General features: G+C 59.3%; 1 protein-coding gene across 1 annotated transcript; it reads left to right on the top strand.

Annotated features, from left to right (window-relative positions):
- Positions 1-5201: 5201 nt before the first annotated feature.
- LOC127567232 (guanine nucleotide-binding protein G(I)/G(S)/G(T) subunit beta-3-like) lies at positions 5202-13323 on the top strand. Its single transcript, XM_052009915.1, has 9 exons — positions 5202-5258; positions 6209-6247; positions 6733-6839; positions 7508-7571; positions 8875-9037; positions 9450-9516; positions 9831-10032; positions 10397-10613; positions 12836-13323. The coding sequence occupies exons 1-9, from the start codon at positions 5202-5204 to the stop codon at positions 12940-12942; spliced, it is 1023 nt and encodes a 340-aa protein (XP_051865875.1). The 3' UTR covers positions 12943-13323.
- Positions 13324-14453: the final 1130 nt, after the last annotated feature.

The raw sequence follows: 14453 nt of genomic DNA, 5'->3' as shown, positions 1-14453 counted from the left end.
CCCCCCCCCCCCTCCCCACGGGAGTCTGTGACCACCCCCCTCACACACAGAGCACAGCAGGTCAGGGCACGAGCCCCCCCCCCCCCCATGATTAGGGAGGGGGGATTGAGTGCAGCACCTCCCAGTGATGCCCTGATCCTGTCAGGGAATTAAAGCCCACATCCAGGACACGGGATAATCCCTGCTCCCTGCCCCAGCTGATCCGCCGAGACCAGCTCAGTGTGGGAGAGGGAGCAGCTCGCTGACGGGTCGTCTCTCTGTCCGCACTCCCCGCAGCCCGCCGGGCGCTGAGCTTCTCCGTCCGACCCTCCTCTCACACACACACACACACACACACGTGCGGCACTGACGGCCCGTCCGTGGGGCACAGGGTCTCCCTCCCGCACCAGCAACAGCCCAGGTAGGCACCGGGTGGGGGTGTCTGTCCCAACACTCCCTGCTCTCCCGTCCTGCAGCCTTGCCCTCCCTCTCCCTCCTCCCTCTCCCTCCCCTCCGTCTCCCTCCCTTCTCCCTGTCCTTACGCCTCATCCCTCCCTCCTTCCTCCTCCCTTCCCTCTCCCCTCCCTCTTCCCTGTCCCGCCATCCTCAACTCTCCACCTCCTTCTCCAAAACTTGCCCTCCCTCCTCAATGTTACTCTGACTGTGTGAGGGTGAGTGTGTCTGTGTATATGTTGCAATGAGGGCTGTGTGTGTTTCTGTCTGCACGTGTGTGTGTGTATCAGTGCGTGTGTGACTGTGTGTGTGTGTGACAGCGAGGGCTGCGTGTGTGTGTGTGACAGCGAGGGCTGCGTGTGTGTGTGTGACAGCGAGGGCTGCGTGTGTGTGTGTGACAGCGAGGGCTGCGTGTGTGTGTGACAGCGAGGGCTGCGTGTGTGTGTGTGACAGCGAGGGCTGCGTGTGTGTGTGTGACAGCGAGGGCTGCGTGTGTGTGTGTGACAGCGAGGGCTGCGTGTGTGTGTGTGTGACAGCGAGGGCTGCGTGTGTGTGTGTGACAGCGAGGGCTGCGTGTGTGTGTGTGACAGCGAGGGCTGCGTGTGTGTGTGTGACAGCGAGGGCTGCGTGTGTGTGTGTTACAGCGAGGGCTGCGTGTGTGTGTGTGACAGCGAGGGCTGCGTGTGTGTGTGACAGCGAGGGCTGCGTGTGTGTGTGACAGCGAGGGCTGCGTGTGTGTGTTACAGGGAGTATCACCTTGTTGACTACTTTGCTGTACTTTGCCTGTTGCTATCTGTGGACTGTGTTGACATGTTGTTGTTTGTGTTGTTTTCGTGACCACACAGTTTGAAAGTAAAATCATCACTGGAGACACCTGTCCCCAGCTGTTAACCCTGTCATTGCCGTGGTAAAGAAGGCATTTAGCACGCTGGCCTTCGTCAGTCAGGGCACTGAGTACAGGAGTCGGGGGGTGATGTTGCAGTTGTACAGCACGTCGGTGAGGCTGCACCTGGAGAACTGTGTTCAGCTCTGGTCGCCCTGCTATGGGAAAGCTGCCATGAAGCTGGAAAGAGCACAGAGGAGATTTACGAGGATGTTGCCGGGACTCGAGGGACTGAGATATGCAGAGAGGTTGGGACTTCATTCCCTGCAGTGTAGGAGGCTGAGGGGTGACCTTCGAGGTGTATAAAACCACGAGGGGCATTGATAGGGTGAATGTGCACACTTCCCCCCCCCACCCCAGTGTTGGGAAATCAAGAACTAGAGGGCACAAGTTTAAGTGGAGAGATTTAATAGGGACCTGGGGGGCAAGTTTTTCACCCAGATGGTGATCCGTACGTGGAACGAGCGTGTATGACTTGTACGTGTATGTTTAACTTGCGTGTGCATGTTTGCATGTGTATGTATGACTTGTCACACACACAAGTACATATGTGCAGAGGTGCAACAAAATCCTCACTTGCAGCAGCATCACAGAGCATCAGATGAGCAGCAAGAGAAACATCAATTCAATATAAACTATGCAGGAAAGAACACTAGTAGATATAAAAAAGACAATGTCCATCGTAGCATGAAGTGGCCCCAGTGTTGCTGTACTGAGGCAGTGATCAGGGATGTGCCGGTCGGTTCAAGAACCGAATGGTTGAAGGGAAGTCGCTGTTCCTGAACCTGGTGGTGTGGGGACTTAAGGCTTCTGTACCTCCTGCCCGACGAGCTGAGAGAAGACAGCATAGCCCGGATGGTGGGGATCTTCGATGGTGGATGTTGCCTTCGTTGAGGCAGTGCCCCCTGTAGATACTCCCGACGGTGGGGAGGGGGTGTGCCTGTGATGTGTTGGGCTGAGACCACTACTCTCTGCAGCTTCTTACGTTCCTGTGCGTTTGAATTGCCGTCCCAGACCGAGATGCAACCGGTCAGGATGCTTGCAACGGGACATCTGCAGAAGTTTTTATGAGATGAGATACATGTACATCAAAACACACAGTGAAATGCGTCCTTTGCGTAGAGTGTTCTTGGGCAGCCCGCAAGTGTCGCCACACTTCCGGCGCCAATTTAGCATGGCCCACAACTTCCTAACCCGTATGTCTCTGGAATGTGGGAGGAAACCAGAGCACCCGGAGGAAACCCACACAGACATACGGTGGGGGGAGAACGTACAAACTCCTTACAGACAGTGGCGGGAATTGAGCCCACGTTGCTGGCGCTGTAATAGCGTTACGTTAACCGCTACGCTACCCTGCCTGAGCATTCGGTGCCGAGCATCAACCTCCTGAGAAACGAAGGGCGCCGTGACCATTCACCCTATCGATGCCCCTCATAGTTTTAGGAACCTCTGCAGGGTCACCCCGCAGCCTCCCGCACTCCAGTGGGAACAGTCCCAGCCCGTCCCATCTCACCTGATGACCCAAGTCCCCCAGTGACATCCCGGTGGGTCATTACTGCACTCTGTCCTGTTGCAATGGGCTGTTTCATCTCAAGGGGCAAGGGGGGAGCAGGCGATTCATCGCTGGCTCAGCCCACACCCCTTGAGGGAATTTGAAAAGGTCAAGATGTAAGGGGACGGGACACAGTAAACGGCAGGACCCTTGACAGTTTCAGTGAACGGTGGGATCTCAGGGTCTGAGTCCACAGCTCCCTGAAAGTGGCCGCACAGGTCGACAGGTGGGTAAAGAAGGCGTACGTCACGCTGCCTTCATCAGTCTGGGCACTGAGGTCAAGTGTCGGGAAGTTCTGCTGCAGCTTTATATAACTCTGGTCAGACTGCATCTGGAGTATTGGATTCAGTTCTGGTCGCCCCGTTACAGGAAGAGTGCAGGGCGGGCGCTTTGGTGAGGGTGCAGGAGAGGTTCACCGGGACCCTGCCTGGATTAACCATAGAACCATGCAGCACAAAACAGGCCCTTCGGCCCACCATGTTGTGCCGTCCATCAAACCACCCTCACACTATCTAAACCTTTCCTCCCGCATATCCCTCTATCTCAGATTCCTCCATGTGTCTATCCAACAAACTCTTGAACCTGTCCAATGTATCTGCCTCCACCACCACCCCAGGCGGTGCATTCCATGCACCAACCACTCCCTGGGTGAAAATCCTCCCCCTGACATCTCCCCTGAACCTCCCACCCATAACCTTAAAGCCATGCCCTCTCGTCTTGAGCATTGGTGCCCTGGGAAGGAGGCACTGGCTGTCTACTCTATCTATTCCTCTTAATATTTTATATACCTCTGTCATGTCTCCCCTCATCCTCCAGCCTTTCCAGTGAATAAAGCCCACGAGCTATAAGGAGAGGTTGGACAAGCTTGTGTTGTTTTCTCTGGAGCCGCAGAGGCTGAGGGGAGATCTGATGGAGGTTTATCAGATTATGAGAGGGACAGACAGAGTAGACAGTCAGTATCTTTTCCCCAGGATGGAAATGTCTAATACCAGAGGGTGTGCATTGAAGGTGAGTGGGGGCAAGTTATCTCCACAGAGAGCAGTGGGTGCCTGGTGTGTGCTGCCGGGGGTGGAGGCAGGTACGACAGAGGGGTGTCAGAGGCTGCAAGACAGGCCCACGGATGTGCAGGGAACGGAGGGCTGTGGACACTGTGGAGGGAGAAGGGATTAGTTTAGTGAGGTGTTTAATTACTAGTTTGATGCGTTGGGCACAACACGAAGGGCCTGTCCCTGTGCGGCACGGGTCTGTGTTCCATCTCCTGCGCCCGACGCCCTGTCTCATTTGCCTAGGAAGTGATTTGACTGTCAGGCAGAGAGGGCAGTCGGTGGGTCACACAGCAGCTGCCTCACCCTGCTCTCTGCTGACTCTGTGTCTTTCACCTCACAGAGTCATCCCAGCAGCACAGGTGCGTCTCTCTCCCCCTCCCTCCCTCAGCCCTCTGACCCTCTCCCCCTCCCTCTCTCCCCCCCTCTCTGCCCCCTCCATCTCTCCCCATCCCTCCCTCCGTCCCTCAACCCTCTGACCCTCTCTCCCCCTCCCTTCGTCCCTCAGCCCTGAGCCTCTCTCCCCCTCCCTCCCCCTCCCCTTCCCCTCCATCTCTCCCCATCCCTCCCTCCCTTTGTCCCTCAGCTCTCTGACCCTCTCCCCTCCCTCTCTCTCCCTCCCCTCTCCTCCACGCCTGACTTCATTAGTCAGGGCACTGAGTACAAGGGTTCGGACGCCGTGTTGCAGCTGAACCACCCCTGGACAGGCTGCAGTTGGAGTGTTGTGTGCCGTGCTGGTCACTGGGTACAGGCAACGTGTTGCTGCTGGAAATGGTACAGGAAAGATTCACCAGGACGTTACCGGGACCGGAGAGCTTGAGTTATAAGGAGAGGTTCAACAGGCGGGGGCTATCTTCCTGAAGTGCAGGAGGCTGAGGGGTGACCTTATAGAGGTGTATAAAACCACGAGGGGCATCGATAGGGTGAACGCGCTCAGTTTTTTCCCCCCAGGGTTGGGGAATCAAGAACCAGAGGGCACAGGTTTATGGGGAGAGTTTTAATGGGGACCTGAGGGGCAACTTCTTCACCCAAAGGGTGGTCCGTACGTGGAACGAGCTGCCAGAGGAAGAGGGTGAGGCAGGTACGTGAACATTTAAAAGGCAATTGGACAGATCCGTGGGTGGGAAAGGTTCAGAGGGATACGGGACAAACGCACGTACACACACACTCACAGACGGTCTCACACACACTTACAGACACACACACACACTGACCCCCCCCCCCCCTCCTGCCTTGCCTTGCAGGCCACGACTGTAGCAGCCGGTGAGGGACCATCGGAGAACGAGGGACGATGGGGGAGATGGAGGAGCTGAAACAGGAGATGGAGTCGCTCAAGAAGCAGATCACGGTGAGCGAGCCCGAGGGTAACCGCCCCCACCCACACATGCATCATTGTGCAGGGCAGGGGTGGGGAGGGGCGGGGCGGGGTGGGGTGGGACAGTCCCAGGCTCTGGCCCTGACACAATCTGTGAAACAACTCAACACCCCACCCCTGGATCTGGGAACAGGGAGCAGGTCAGACCCAGGGTCCGTCCTCAGTCCCTGGGAAACCTCCCACGTCACTGGGTCAGACCCAGGGTCCGTCCTCAGCCCCTGGGAAACCTCCCACGTCACTGGGTCAGACCCAGGGTCCGTCCTCAGCCCCTGGGAAACCTCCCACGTCACTGGGTCAGACCCAGGGTCCGTCCTCAGTCCCTGGGAAACCTCCCACGTCACTGGGTCAGACCCAGGGTCCGTCCTCAGTCCCTGGGAAACCTCCCACGTCACTGGGTCAGACCCAGGGTCCGTCCTCAGCCCCTGGGAAACCTCCCACGTCACTGGGTCAGACCCAGGGTCCGTCCTCAGCCCCTGGGAAACCTCCCACGTCACTGGGTCAGACCCAGGGTCCGTCCTCAGCCCCTGGGAAACCTCCCACGTCACTGGGTCAGACCCAGGGTCCGTCCTCAGCCCCTGGGAAACCTCCCACGTCACTGGGTCAGACCCAGGGTCCGTCCTCAGCCCCTGGGAAACCTCCCACGTCACTGGGTCAGACCCAGGGTCCGTCCTCAGCCCCTGGGAAACCTCCCACGTCACTGGGTCAGACCCAGGGTCCGTCCTCAGCCCCTGGGAAACCTCCCACGTCACTGGGTCAGACCCAGGGTCCGTCCTCAGCCCCTGGGAAACCTCCCACGTCACTGGGTCAGACCCAGGGTCCGTCCTCAGTCCCTGGGACCCCCCCCCCCCCCCCACATGCCCCCCCCCCACCGGGACAGCACAGGACGATCCCAGCACTGAACTCCCCCCCTCTCTCTCTGGCAGGATGCGAGGAAGGCCGTGTGTGACAGCAGCCTGACCCAGGTGAGGGGGCAGTATGGGGTCGGGGGTCAGGAACCGTGGTGCTGCAGGAGTCGTGGGCAGAGGGGTCGGGGTGGTTGGGACGGAGGGGTCAGAGTTCAGGGTGGTGGTGGTTGGGGAGGGGGGTCAGGTTTCGGAGGTCAGGGTGGTGGGGGTTAGAGAGGAGGGGTCAGGGATCGGTCGGGGTGGGAGGTGATGGGAGGAGAGGTCAGGTCGGAGGTCAGGGAGGTGCAGGTTGGGGATGATAGGTCAGAGGTCAGGGAGGTGGGGATTGTGAGGAGGGTCAGGGGTCGGTCATCAGGGTGTTGGGGGAAGGGTCAGGGGTCGGGTGGGAGGTCAGCAGACGGCCTGTACAAGACACTTACCGCTCCCTCCCCCACCCCTCCCCCCCCTCCTCTCACCCCCTCCCCTCACCCCCTCCCCTCAACCCCACCCCTCACCCCCACCCCTCCCCCCCACCCCTCACTCCCTACCCCCCTCACCCGCAGGTCGCCTCCGGGGTGGAGCCGGTGAGCCGGATCCAGATGAGGACCCGACGCACCCTGAGGGGTCACCTGGCCAAGATTTACGCCATGCACTGGGGCACCGACTCACGGTACTGAGCCCGGGGTGGGGGGGGGGGTGCGGTGGAGACGGGAGTTGGGGGGGGGGGTAGTTTGTGGCAGTGAGGGAGGGGGTGTTGGAAGTCCACGTGGTCCCAGCGTATCTGTGTGGGGGGGGGAGGGGGGGTGGAAGCGGCTGGTGGGCTGTGGGTGAGTGGATTTCCTGTTGTCACTGTGTGTGTGTGTGTGTGTCTGCCTGTCTGTCTGTGTGTGTGTGTGGGTCTGTGTGTGTGTGTGTGTGTGGGTCTGTGTGTGTGTCTCTCTCTCTCTGTGCATCTGTGTGTGTGTCTGTGTCGTTCTGTGTGTGTCTGTGTGTGTGTGTGGGTGGGACCTGCCCCCAGTGAGGGTCAGTGTGTGTGTGTGGGACCTGCCCCCACTGAGGGTCAGTGTGTGTGTGTGGGACCTGCCCCCACTGAGGGTCAGTGTGTGTGTGTGGGACCTGCCCCCACTGAGGGTCAGTGTGTGTGTGTGGGACCTGCCCCCACTGAGGGTCAGTGTGTGTGTGTGGGACCTGCCCCCACTGAGGGTCAGTGTGTGTGTGTGTTTGCATTAGCCGGTCAGTACGGGGCTGCGTGCGTGAGTACATAAAACTCTGCCTTACCCTGTACCCTCCCCAATGCCACACCCCGTTCCTGTCTCACCCTGGCCTTTCATCCTACAGACTGCTGGTCAGCGCATCCCAGGATGGAAAGCTCATCGTCTGGGACAGTTACTCCACCAATAAGGTAAAACATTCCCCCAGTGAGGGTCAGTGTGTGTGTGTGGGACCCGTCCCCCAGTGAGGGTCAGTGCGTGTGTGTGTGTGTGTGGGACCCGTCCCCCAGTGAGGGTCAGTGCGTGTGTGTGTGTGTGTGGGACCTGTCCCCCAGTGAGGGTCAGTGTGTGTGTGTGTGTGGGACCCGTCCCCCAGTGAGGGTCAGTGTGTGTGTGTGTGGGACCCGTCCCCCAGTGAGGGTCAGTGTGTGTGTGTGGGACCCGTCCCCCAGTGAGGGTCAGTGTGTGTGTGTGTGTGGGACCCGTCCCCCAGTGAGGGTCAGTGCGTGTGTGTGGGACCCGTCCCCCAGTGAGGGTCAGTGTGTGTGTGTGTGGGACCCGTCCCCCAGTGAGGGTCAGTGCGTGTGTGTGTGTGGGACCCGTCCCCCAGTGAGGGTCAGTGTGTGTGGGACCCGTCCCCCAGTGAGGGTCAGTGTGTGTGTGTGTGGGACCCGTCCCCCAGTGAGGGTCAGTGCGTGTGTGTGGGACCCGTCCCCCAGTGAGGGTCAGTGTGTGTGGGACCCGTCCCCCAGTGAGGGTCAGTGTGTGTGTGTGTGTGGGACCCGTCCCCCAGTGAGGGTCAGTGTGTGTGGGACCCGTCCCCCAGTGAGGGTCAGTGTGTGTGTGTGTGGGACCCGTCCCCCAGTGAGGGTCAGTGCGTGTGTGTGGGACCCGTCCCCCAGTGAGGGTCAGTGCGTGTGTGTGGGACCCGTCCCCCAGTGAGGGTCAGTGCGTGTGTGTGGGACCCGTCCCCCAGTGAGGGTCAGTGCGTGTGTGTGGGACCCGTCCCCCAGTGAGGGTCAGTGTGTGTGTGTGGGACCCGTCCCCCAGTGAGGGTCAGTGTGTGTGTATGTGTGGGACCCGTCCCCCAGTGAGGGTCAGTGTGTGTGGGACCCGTCCCCCAGTGAGGGTCAGTGCGTGTGTGTTGGACCCGTCCCCCAGTGAGGGTCAGTGTGTGTGTGTGGGACCCGTCCCCCAGTGAGGGTCAGTGTGTGTGTGTGTGTGTGTGTGGGACCCGTCCCCCAGTGAGGGTCAGTGTGTGTGTGTGTGGGACCCGTCCCCCAGTGAGGGTCAGTGTGTGTGGGACCCGTCCCCCAGTGAGGGTCAGTGTGTGTGGGACCCGTCCCCCAGTGAGGGTCAGTGCGTGTGTGTGTGGGACCCGTCCCCCAGGGAGGGTCAGTGTGTGTGGGACCCGTCCCCCAGTGAGGGTCAGTGTGTGTGTGTGTGGGACCCGTCCCCCAGGGAGGGTGTGACCCCTCTGTTCCACCCCCACAGGTCCACGCCATCCCCCTGCGGTCCTCCTGGGTGATGACCTGCTGCTACGCTCCGTCCGGGAACTGCGTTGCCTGCGGGGGGCTGGACAACATGTGCTCCATCTACAACCTCAAGACCAGGGAGGGCAACGTCAAGGTCAACCGGGAGCTGGCTGGGCACAACGGTGAGGGGGAGGGAGAGGGAGGAACAGGAGGGGTGGGGAAGAATGGGGAGGTGGAGGGATGGGGAGAGGGTGGGGGGAGGTGGAGGGCGGGAGGGGAAGAGGCGGGGAGGGAGGGGGAGAGAGGGCCTTGGAGGGGGTCGCTGAGGGTGGGGACGTTGGGGGGGAGAGGGTGGAGGGAGAGTGGGGAGGGGTGTAGGGTGGGGGGGAGGGTGAAAGGGGGTTGGAGGGGGTCAGTGTGGGGAGGCGAGGGGGGGAGAGGGGACGGCCATCAGAGAGAGCAGGAGAGTGTGAGGGTTCATGACCCTCAGACCCAGGGTTCAGATGGTGTCATGACCTTCTTGACCAGGGGTCACGGTGGGGTGGTCGTGAACCCCGACACGCCTGGTTGCTAAGGACCACCTCTCGTTGCCAGGTTACCTCTCCTGTTGCCGCTTCCTCAACGATAATGAGATCATCACCAGCTCCGGCGACACCACCTGGTGAGTTAAACCTCCTCCCATTGGCCCTGACCTCTCACCCCTAATCCCCAGTGTCTGACCTCTCACCTGTCCTCCCCCAGGGTCAGACTTCTCATCCTTAGACCCTAGGTTCTGACCTCTCACCCCTCCCCCAGGGTCTGACCTCTCGCACCTTTCCCCAGGTTCTGACCCCTCACCCCCGACCTCTCCTCCCCAACTTCTGACTAACCCTGACCTCTCCCATCCACCCATGACCTCAACCAATTACCCCGATCTGACCCCTGCGCCCCAACCACTGCCCACCGCTCTCTGACCTCTGCCCCTCGCCCCTACAGCATCCTGTGGGACATCGAGACGGGCAGGGAGAAGACGATCTTCCTGGGCCACAGCGGCGATGTGATGAGCCTGGCCGTCTCGCCCGACTTCTCCCTCTTCATCTCAGGGGCGTGCGACGCCACGGCCAAACTGTGGGACATCCGGCAGGCCCAGTGTCGGCAGACCTTCCTGGGGCACGAGTCCGACATCAACGCCATCTGTGTGAGTGTGGGACATCCTAAACTGGGATGGAGACCTTCCTGGGGCACGGGTCCGACATCCACACCATCTGTGTGAGTGGGTCAGGGGACCGTCCCAAACTGGGATAGAGACCGTCCTGGGGCACGGATCTGACATCTGTGTGAGTGGTGGGGGTCATGAGGGGTGTGGGGGTGGGGTTGGGGTGGTGATGGTGGGGATTTCTGCCGGGTGGGGACCCTCCCATCCTGTGATGCACTGACCCATCCCGGCATACACAGACCATCCGGCACTGGGACAGGCCCGATTGCCGTGTCCGAGCCCTGGGCGGGGAGGGGACGGACTGTCTGGGACTCCCTCTGACTCCCCCCTCGCTCTCCCCCCACAGTTCTTCCCCAGCGGCCAGGCCATCTGCACGGGCTCGGATGACGCCAGCTGCCGGCTCTTCGACCTGCGGGCAGACCAGGAGCTGGCCGTCTACGCCAGTGAGGCCATTCTGTGCGGCATCACCTCGGTCGCCTTCTCCCGCAGCGGCCGCCTGCTCCTCGCCGGCTACGATGACTTCAACTGCAATGTCTGGGACACGCTGAAGGCGGAGCGCTGCGGTGAGAGAGCCCAGCGGTGCTGGCTGAGGCGTTTCGGGAAGAGAAACCAGGGTGGGACGTTCACAGTGAAGGGCAGGGTCCCCAGGGAGTGTTGTAGAACAGGGGGACCTCGGGGTACAGGTACATAGAGAGACTGGTAAACGACGGGAGTGTTGTAGAACAGGGGGACCTCGGGGTACAGGTACACAGTTCCCTGAATGTGGGGTCACAGGTAGACAGGGTGGCGAGGAAGGCGTTCGGCACGCTGGCCTTCACCGGTCAGGGCACTGAGTACAGGAGTCAGGAGGTGATGTTGCAGTTGTACAGGACGTCGGTGAGGCTACACTTGGAGAACTGCGTTCAGTTCTGGTCGCCCTTCTGTGGGAAAGGGCACTAAGCTGGAAAGAGCGCAGAGGGCAATTTGCGAGGATGTTGCCGGGACTCAAGGGACTGAGTTATAGGAAGAGGTTGAGCAGGTTGGGAATTTATTCCCTGGAGTGTAGGAGCCTGAGGGGTGACCTTCTAGAGGTGTATAAAACCACAAGGGGCATTGAAAGGGTGAACATGCTCAGCCTTCCCCCCCCCCAGGGTTGGGGAATCAAGAACTGGAGGACACAGGTTTAAGGGGAAAGGTTTAATAGGGACCTGGGGGGCAAGTTTTTCACCCAGAGGGTGGTCTGTACGTGGAACGAGCTGCCAGAGGAAGTGGGTGAGGCAAGTACATTAACAATGTCTACAAGGCACCAGTAGATAAACAGGAAAGGTTTAGAGGGATGTGGGCCAAACACAGGCAAATGGGACTGGGTTAGATGGTGCATCTTGGTTGGCATAGATCCAATGGGTCAATGGGCCTGTCTCTATGCCACACAGACTGGTGGTGTTGTGGACAGTGTAGGGGGTTGCCAACGGACACAGCAGGATACAGATCAGTTGCAGATACAGGCGGAGATGCTGCCTGGGGTGCGGAGCATGCCTTATGAAAGCAGGTTGAGGGAAATCGGCCTTTTCTCCTTGGAGCGACGGAGGATGAGGGGGGACCTGATGGAGGTGTATAAGATGATGAGAGGTATTGATCGGGTAGATAGTCAGAGGCTTTTCCCCAGGGCTGAAATGGTGACCACACAGGTTTAAGGTGCTGGGGAGCAGGTACAGAGGAGATGTCAGGGGTAAGTTTCTTTACTCAGAGAGTGGTGAGTGCGGGGAATGGGCTGCCGGAAACGGTGGTGGAGGCGGATGCGATAGGGTCTTTTAAGAGACTGTTGGATAGGTACACGGAGCTGAGAAAAAGAAGAGGGCTGTCGGTAAAGCCTAGTAATTTCTAGGGTAGGGACATGTTTGGAACAGTTTTGTGGGCTGAAGGGCCTGAATTGTGCTGTAGGTTTTCTATGTTCTCTGAGAGGTGACAGATGGAATACAGTGTGTGGGGAGGTGTACGGTCATGCACTTTGGCAGAAGGAATAAAGGCGTGGACTAAACGGGGAGAGAATTCAGAAATCGGAGGTGCCGAGGGACTAGTGCAGGATTCCCCAAAGGTTAACGTGCAGGTTGAGTCGGTGGTGAGGAAGGCAAATGCAACATTAGCATTCATTTCAAGAGGACTGGAATATAAACGCAAGGATGTGCTGATGAGGGTTTACGCGGCGTTGCTCAGACCACATTTGGAGTAACGTGAGCAGTTTTGGGCCCCGTATTTAAGGAAGGATGTGCTGGCATTGGAGAGGGTCCAGAGGTGGTTCACAAGAATGATCCCGGGAATGAAAGGGTTAACGTATGAGGTACATGTGTTGTCTCTGGCCTGTACTTGCTGGAGTTTAGAAGGATTGGGGGGGGGGGGGGTGTGGGGGGGGGGGGCGAGATCTCATTGAAACCGACCGGATACTGAAAGGCCTGGATAGAGTGGACGAGGAGAGATGTTTCCATCAGTGGGAGAGTCCAGGACCAGAGGGCACAGCCTCAGGATAAAGGGACGTCCCTTTAGACCAGAGATGAGGAGGAATTTCTTCAGCCAGAGGGAGGTGAATCTGTGGAATTTGTTGCCCAGGACTGTGGAGGCCACGTCATTGGGTGTATCTGAGGCAGAGACTGACAGTTTGATGATTGGTCGGGGGGGGGGGTTGAGGGTCACCGGGAGAATGGGGTTGGGGAAGAGATATCAGTCACAATTGGAGCAGTGGAGACGGGCTGGGCTAACACTGCGTCTCATGGTCTGTCTCCCCCTCCCGCCTCCCTCCTCTCCCCCACAGGTGTCCTGTCCGGACACGACAACCGTGTCAGCTGCCTGGGCGTTCCGGAGAACGGGATGGCGGTGGCGACAGGGTCCTGGGACAGCTTCCTGAAGATCTGGAACTGAAAGGGCACCGTCGTCCCGACACACTCATCCCCCCACCTCGCACTGCACCGGAGTAGAGGATCCAGGAAGAGGAGGAGGGGGGTTTGGCGGGGACCTCTGTAGTTGGGTGTTAGACACGCCAATAAACCTCTAGACTTAGTGTGGTCTGTGCAATCCTGTGTCTGTCACTGAGCATCGAGCCCCCATTCCCAGATGTGACACCACCTCCCCCTACCCTGCCATCAGACCCTTAACAGCGCTGATGTACGGGGGGATCTCTGGGTCTGAGTCCACAGCTCCCTGAAAGTGGCCGCACAGGTCGGTAAAGAAGGCGTACGGCATGCTGACATCATCAGTCTGGGCACTGAGATCAAGAGTCAGGAAGTCAGGCTGCATCTGGAGTATTGGATTCAATTCTGGCCGCCCCTTAATGGGAGGGGTGCGGGGGCTCTGGAGAGGGTGCAGGAGAGGTTCACCGGGACCCTGCCTGGATTAGAGGGCGTGAGCTATAAGGAGAGGTCGGACAGACTTGGGTCTTTTTCTACAGAGCAGCGGAGGCTGAGGGGAGACCTGATAGAGGTTTATAAGATTATGAGGCATAGAGTAGACAGCCAGTATCTTTCTTTCCGCCAAGGGTCGAGATGTCTAATACCAGAGGGCATGCATTGAAGGTGGGGGGGGGGGGGGGGGGGAAGAGTTTTAACACAGAGGGTGGTAGGTGCCTGGGGTGGGGGTATGGATTGGATAGACTGCAGGAAACCTGTCCCCAGATCAGAGACGGGTAAAACTTGGGGATATCGATTCAGGGTAGGGGGTAATAGATTTAGAGGGGATCTGAGGGGGACCGTTTTCACCCAGAGTGGTGAAAGCTGGAACACACTGCTGGAGAGGGTGGTGAAAGCTGGGCCACTGACACCACTTGTGACAAGACCTCCCTGCTGTTGTATTCTGCACCCGGCTAATGAAGGCCAGCTTCCCGGGAACCTTCGGCACCAAAATATCCATCTGTGCCACAACCTTGCGGGGGCAGTGGATCTGTACACCAGGGTACCTGTTCCTTAATACTCCCAAGAACCCTTCCCACCGCTCATGGTGTGTGTGTGTGTGTGTATGTCCTACCCTCGTACACCGGTCCCTCCGCACTCTCTACCGTTCAGTGTGTATCCTACCCTCGTACAGCAAAGTCCCTCCGCATTCCCCACCGTTCACAGTGTGTGTCCTACCCTCGTACACCGAAGTCCCTCCGCACTCTCTACCGTTCACAGTGTGCGCGTCCCACCCTCGTACACTGAGGTCCCTGTCCCTCACCACCATTCACAGTGTGTCCCCTACCCTCGTAGACAGAGGTCCCTCCGCTCCCCCCCCCCCGACTGTTCACGGTGTGCATGTCCTACCCTTGTAGGAGGTCCCCCTACACTCCCCACCGTTCACAGTGTGTGTGTGTCCAACCCTTGTACGCTGAGGTCCCTCTGTCCCGCCACACTCCCCACCATTCACGGTGTGTGTGCACTCACACGCGCACCCCACCCTCG

The sequence above is a fragment of the Pristis pectinata genome, unplaced genomic scaffold (assembly GCF_009764475.1).
Source record: "Pristis pectinata isolate sPriPec2 unplaced genomic scaffold, sPriPec2.1.pri scaffold_224_arrow_ctg1, whole genome shotgun sequence".
NCBI lineage: Eukaryota > Metazoa > Chordata > Chondrichthyes > Rhinopristiformes > Pristidae > Pristis > Pristis pectinata.
Note: the sequence above shows the minus strand (reverse complement) of the source record. Positions and strands in the feature narration are given on the sequence as shown.